The following is a 6,652-nucleotide window of genomic DNA, read 5'->3' on the forward strand; positions in this document are numbered from 1 at the left end:
CAAGACCCCTGACCTCTTTGTTATGACGAGATGCTCTCTCAGAGATGAGCTGGCCCTACATCTGGAAAGGTCACTGAACACACAAGGTCAGGCCGTCGCGATCCTGCAATACTCAACATCAAAGACAAGTCCAGCTCCTGTCATGCTCTCTCTGAGCTGGGCTGAAAACAACAGCGTTAATCCCACCGACCACTTGCTGACACTCTTACAAAGAGGACAGAGGTCAGCTGGATGTACGAACCCTAATAAGCTGTTTTGATTGTTGCAACTTTGTGAACTTAAAGTGCTGACTTAGATCAGCATGCACCCCCTCCCCCTTTTCCCCTTTGTGTCTAAAACGAATAGAAGAAATGTGCTTCTGCTCTTTATCGAGCATTTCTATTCAAAAGAAAATGCATTTTTTAAACCTCTGAAGGTAAAGTGAACATTTCTAGTTAAAAGAGAGCGAGACTCATGCTGAATAAATGATTCATGAGCCAAAAATAACGGCCTTCGTAATGACTGGATTTGCAGGGACCACATCAAAGCAAAATTTGATCAAATGCTGAAAATGTTTGTCAGGCCTGTAAGCTTCTTAGTTGTGAACTTTGAGGTCACTGTGGCCTCCTGATGGGAGAAAACATTATCAAATATGACCAAAGTAGAGAGGACTGATTTTTGGAAGTGCTGCCTACCTTCATTCATGCCCTTTCACTCACCCCATCTCTGAAAGAATTTTAATGGAAAGATACCGAGGCAGGCTTTTTAGAAACGAGATTATTGGGCAACTTCGTGCAGCTGCCCTCTGCCTAAGCTTCTCATGACAGCTCAGAAATGAGGAGGCTCTTATCATCTGTCATTACTTCTAAATCCCATGTGCCCCTTGCTATACACACCGACTGATTTAAAAACTGCACGTCTCTCCACAGAAACCCGAACCTCTGCAGCGACCGTCATCTAGGTGTCTGTTTGCGAAACTCTAGGAGTGGGAGTGTGTGTTTTAGTTCGTCATTGCGAGTATTTACTTACATTTAAACGAATGGGGCTGATAGGTTTAACCCTGTAATTAAACACGACCGGCTGGATTGATTGTTGAAGCTGCGACTTATTAAACCAACAGCTGGGCAGAATCAGGAAAGCAGATAAGGAGCTATCTATGCTAAACTGGGCAGCCACAGTGGGATGTTTGTGAGGATTAAGCAGAGACCTTTCCAACATGACTGATAACAAAGAGAGAGCAGAAGAAGAAGGAAGTTACCAGATAAGACACTGGCGACACTGTTTTGCTCACTGGTTCATTTGAAAAATGTCTACAGTATCTAGCTGTCTGAATATATGAGGAAAAAAGGACACAGTGTACATTAAATATCAGTTTATTCAAATAAGATGATTAACTATAAGCAATCAGCCAAGTGAAAGTAAAATGGTAACTAAACAAGATTTATTTCTCATGTACAGACAGTTATAAGACAGAGAAATGAAATTGTTCAATGCAGCTGCAAGCTATGAGAAAATTCCATTATAGCAATATGTATTTTAAAATAATTAAGTGTAAAGGTTGCATTTTTATACATGCAGTACATACAGTGATTTTTTTACACTTTCAGATTCATTCATACATTGTTGTTTTTTTTTCTGTGTTTTTTGTCATAGTAATTACACACTCAGTGCACAAATGCGATCCAACTTGAATTAGGGGTTTTCTTACAATAGACTGCATTAGATCTTAACAGTTCTGGGAGGCTAAAGCTCTCTGTGTTTTCCCCAGGAATTCTCATTGTGCCTGGAGGAAACTCTTCTACACCAGGGTCATGACCTTTAAGGAGGCTGGCTGGAACCGACGAATCTTCTTCTTCAGGGCTCTGGAAGCTTTGATGCGGCAGGCTGCGGGCTCGGGGCGGGGTGGGAGCTGCTTGAGGGGCCTTCCAGCTGCGGTGGGTCCCAGCGCAGCCTCAGCCCACACCATGCTTCCCTCCTCATCGTGGCTTTCTGCCTGCTCTCCCTCGTACAGAGACAGGCTGCTGTCGGAGTCTGAGAAGGATTGGAAGCTCTGGCTGGACTCGCTATCTCCGAAGCGGTTGGTGGTGTTATCGCTCATCTCTCCCTCGCTGCTTTCAGCGATGGTGGAGTGAAACAGTGAGGCGCATTCAGCTGAATACTCAGACTCACACCTTGGGGGGTAGTGACTGGTAACGTGAAAGGGTGCTGGAGGGTATTTGGCATTAAGACTGTGGAGAAAAGAGCTAGAAGACACGGAGGACTGGAAGGGGAGTGCAGGTCGTATCCACTGGCCTGGCTTGGCACTCATACTCCGGACCATCTGCATGCTCCCTGGTGCCAGAGCGTGGGGCTCTTTTGACCTCAGACGCTGACCACACGAGGCCAGGAACATGTCCGCATCAGAAGGCCATTTGGCAGTCATCTGCCTCTTCTTCCTCTGCTCTATAGGCTGCTCATACTCCAGAGACTGCAGTCTGGGGCTTTTGCTGGACTTTGTAACCACATGGCTGGGATGCGACTTTGGGTGGGTCTTGTGGGCAGACATGAGTCCAGGACTGTAGAGGCTGGAGTCTGAGCCTGAACCCTGTCTGTATCCCTCTGTTTGACAGGTGGGATTTTTCTGGGTCGCGTTCCCCTTTCCCGATCTTCTGTGGTCTCCCTTTCTTCCAGTGCTCATCTCTCTGGTCCTCTCACAGAAGGAGTCAAAGTTTTGGTGCCTCGCAGCTCGAGGCTTCTCGTTGGTTTTCCTTTTCAGTTTCAAAGCCTTGCTTTTACGATCTGCCTGCCTAACTTTGACCTTCTGAGATCCCGCAGGCACAAATTTGGCATGGACAAACTCAGGTGAAGCTGTGTGACTGCTATGAACCTCAAAGCCTTGACTTTCCTCTGCACTGGAGCTATGGGTCATCACCGGTCTTTGCCTGTGATCCTTCCTATCTTGCGGCCTTGGCTCTGGATTTTTTCCACATCGTTTGTCAGAAAGGCTCTTTGCTACACTGCCATACCTTTCTTGTGGTTTATCATTTCTCTTCAGCGATGAATAGGTGACCTCATCAGAGCTGTACTCCTTTATGGCAGCAGGATAGGAGTACTGCTGTGGCACCTGTGGGCCTCTCACTGACTGTTTATGGTCTGCAATATTGACCAGCTCTTGGCTGGAGTATGCCATGCAGTGTCTCTTCTCGGTGAAGTCTAATGGAATGATGTTTGTCATCTTAGTTGGAGGAGGCTGCAGCAAAAGCACCTCTTTCTGAGCCACTTCAGAAAAAACACTTTTATCTTCAATGGGTTTCCTGCAATAGTCACTGTGTTTCTCCAGAGTTCGACTTCCTGCATCACTCTGGATTTTGCTCAGACTGCGCTGGAGAAGGTTGTCAATGTAATGTGTCAGTGTCTTTGTCTCATAGGGCTTTTCTAGGGTGTTGTAATTGTTTCCTGGGGGTCCTTGACCCTCTAGTAGTCCATACATGCTTGCTTCACCCCCATTGGAAAAGATGGGACTCTGGAGAGCCACCGCGTGCAGGGGGCTGGGATAGTGGTACTTTTCAGTCCCAATGCGGGACTCCAGATTGCGCTGAAACTTCGGGTCCCCTGTGGAGGTCTTAAGATTTGGACACATTGGGGGTTTCTTTGCATCCGCAGACTTGTAGTAGCCTGGAACTTGAGCCAGCATTCTGTCAAGATCACCTGATGGAAACAAAAACAGACATTAACTTTCCACAGCTCAGGCTCCTTTTACAAGAAGAAAGACTGTCTTAATAAAAAATTAAGAGATGTCGTTACCAGTTGACACAGGTCTTGGCCGCGCCTGTTCGGAGCCTGTAGCGCTTGCTCGGATCCTGCTGCTGCCCAGATGAAGGCCTGAACCCCGCGGAGGGTTAGGCTGGGTAGTGCTCTCATCAGCAGAACGTCGGCGGCATACATCAACTTGTGGTGGTGGAGGGCTAACGTGACAATTAGAAGGGCTCATGGGAGCGAGGAGAAGGCTTGTTTGTGAAGATGACAGGCTCTCGCTGTACACTGAATTGCACGAGTTTGACAGGGAGCAAGAGCCGCCATCACTGAGCTCATAGAAACCTTGAAAGAAAACGAACAATTCAATGAGGATCTTCTCAGTATTTAAGAGTATGTGTAGTAGGTTGGGTGTATGCTTTAATATAGTGTGCCACCACACCTGAACTTGGCCTGCTGTCACTCTCCAGCTGCTCCGTGGAGGCCTTGCTCACATCCAGCTTCAGCTCACTGATCTGCTGGTCCAGCTGCTGCAAGTGAGTCTTCAGGCCCACATCCTGCTTTCGAAGACGAGACTGAAAAACAGGCAACACATACAAAAGTGTGAGTGGTACACCCTAGAACAAAGACCGTCTCTAAAAAGATTTCCTTAGAAAGGTAGAAGATTTCTGAGCTACACAATAAAGCTTCCCATGCAAACAAGGATTTCACTCAGAGTTTCTTTGTGCCAGTCTCTGAACAGGAAAATTGGTCTTAAAAGTCAAAGTCTATGTCAGTAATGCTGTAATTCCATTAAGATTAGGTCTGTTGTTTAGATAAAAGAAGCTCTAATGTAGAACCATCAGAAAAACAAAAGCGACTCAGCTGTGGCTGATGATTAACCCCAGCAGGACATGGGGGAGCATGGAAGAAGCAGTGGTGGATAACTCATTTCTCCCCCACAGCGAGGGGCTGGCCATTGTGTAAACTACTACAGGAGGAAAGCTTGGGGGTTGGGGCGAAGCACTGCTTACTTTGCAGCTTGAGTGGGGTATTTACTGTTACAGTGGTTCTTAAAGTGAAATCTCTGGAGTCAGTGCCTGCAAACACACTATTTTATGAATGCTACATTCTCTTGGAAGATCACGTTAGATCATCTGGTTTCTATTTAAACTGAGACCATTCTTGGAAAACTCCCAGTGGTTATCAGCATGATTGCAAAACGCAATTTAAACCTTATGCTGTCTGATGCATTTGACCAGTGCTGCACGTCAAGTATAGCACCCTAATCCCTTGCACTTCCTTTAAAATGCTTATAACAGCAGCCTGCATGGAAAAAGCTTGTCATGGAAAACTCCACAGAGCTCTCTGTCTCCACAACTCCTCTGATGAACAAGACTCCCTTGATTCTTATCCACAGCAAAAGTTTCTTTTTCTTTTTTTTAATTTCCCAGCATTAGTGGTTAATGATTGAGGTTTGACCCCCTGCGGTCCTCGTGCACCAAGTGCGCGCGCGCACACAGCTAAAAAGTCCTCGGGTCCTGCAGTGAACCTTGATTTATGACACCCATCCTACTTCCTACCCCCAGCTGAGGACATAAAAGTGTGTCTGGTAATAATTGAAGGCGGACTGCACATGAGCATCAGCTGACGGAAACCCCTTCTATACAAATAAACTGTTTATTAAAAATAAATAATAAATAAATAAATGTGAGCACAGTGAAGCTCTCTAATATTTAATGAAAACTGCAATAAAATATCATGACAGCATCAAGCTGTGCATAAGCATAGTATCACAAGAGATTCTGTTGTTTTTATTCTTTATAGATTTTTAATGAAATGATATCTTACCAGCTGTTGCTTCAGGGCTGTCAGGGTCGCCTCCAGTCGCTGCTCCTCGGCCCCCATGAGCCGCGCACCTTCTGAGTCTGCATTGACCGAAGTGACCGGTTCTTCTTGGTCGACTCTCAGCGCCCAGTTCACCATATCGCTCTGTCTGTCCCGGAGAAGCTGCAGCTCGTGCAGCCCTGCCAGAGCAGCCTGCAGCCTCTCTCCGACCCTGCTGCGGTCCACTACGGCTGCTGCGCTCAACATCCCCATACAAGAGCCCTTCCTGCTCAGCATGCTGAATGATCAGCGCCGCCCGGGAACATCCAGAAACACAATGCCGTTAAGGATAACCGCTTCCCTTCTCCCCCGGCTCTTGTTGTGCTGTTTGGATTCTAAACTACCTGTTAGAATAAATTTTGAGTAGAGAATAGAGACTAAGCTCCTCCCACAGACCAAACGGTCCTCCTTCTTATTGGCTGGCACGTCGGTCCCAATAAACATCTGGTTCCAATCCTCCCCATTCAAGTCCTCGTTGACTGAAGCTGCCCAGGCATGCGCAAAGTTCATCTGCGTATTACCACAAGATACCGCAGACACTTTATTATGCGATTTCCATCATTCTTTTGTTGCTATTAATCTCTCCAGTAGCGGAGCAAAACAAAGATCCGGAATCATCTTTGTGGACATCTGCCAATGTTTTCAGGGAAAGTAGACATGTGAATAAAAACGACAAGTATTTCTGTAGTCACGAGACAACGCATTTAATCCCATCAGAGGCATGAAATTCAACAAATTTGAGGCAGAAAGTTCATCTTTAAATTGGTGTGATCTCGATGGCGCTTTTGAAAAAAGTCTTCTTCAATATAATCTTCATCCGGTTAAAACTCACACAAATCATAGTTGTTCATTTTTGTTTTTATTGTTATTATTTTGGAAATGGATTAAAGATTAAACAAATGCAATAAAAGAGACTGGCCAGTTGATATAGACCAATGACAGATAAACAGCTCCATCGTGTGGTTGAACAGAAAGATACAGTTTATGACACTGGCTATTTTTTTTAAACTCATCATCTCTATAATGAGCTAAAAACAGCTGCTTTACGCTAAGAAAATGACTAATAAACTCAATT

The 6,652-nt window shown here is 45.6% G+C and overlaps 1 protein-coding gene across 1 annotated transcript; it reads right to left on the reverse strand.

Annotated features, from left to right (window-relative positions):
- Positions 1–596: 596 nt before the first annotated feature.
- Positions 597–5,927, reverse strand: dact2 (dishevelled-binding antagonist of beta-catenin 2). The gene is made up of 4 exons (XM_005927106.2): positions 5,542–5,927; positions 4,154–4,286; positions 3,763–4,056; positions 597–3,666 (listed from the first exon to the last, which is right to left on the reverse strand). Exons 1-4 carry the CDS (start codon positions 5,812–5,814, stop codon positions 1,778–1,780), a joined length of 2,589 nt encoding a protein of 862 aa, XP_005927168.1. The 5' UTR covers positions 5,815–5,927; the 3' UTR covers positions 597–1,777.
- Positions 5,928–6,652: the final 725 nt, after the last annotated feature.

The sequence above is a fragment of the Haplochromis burtoni genome, unplaced genomic scaffold, assembly GCF_018398535.1.
Source record: "Haplochromis burtoni strain Fernald_Lab_line unplaced genomic scaffold, NCSU_Asbu1 Contig_96, whole genome shotgun sequence".
Lineage (NCBI taxonomy): Eukaryota > Metazoa > Chordata > Actinopteri > Cichliformes > Cichlidae > Haplochromis > Haplochromis burtoni.

What these genes read in the sequence shown, in the direction of transcription:
- dact2 (XM_005927106.2), bottom strand. Translation starts at nt 5,814, where the DNA reads ATGCTGAGCAGGAAGGGCTCTTGTATGGGGATGTTGAGCGCAGCAGCC. An exon ending in CAGCCCTGAAGCAACAGCTG is followed by an intron (nt 4,287 to 5,541) that starts GTAAGATATCAT and finishes CCTGTTTTTCAG; the next exon opens with TCTCGTCTTCGAAAGCAGGA. An exon ending in TGACAGCAGGCCAAGTTCAG is followed by an intron (nt 4,057 to 4,153) that starts GTGTGGTGGCAC and finishes TTTTCTTTCAAG; the next exon opens with GTTTCTATGAGCTCAGTGAT.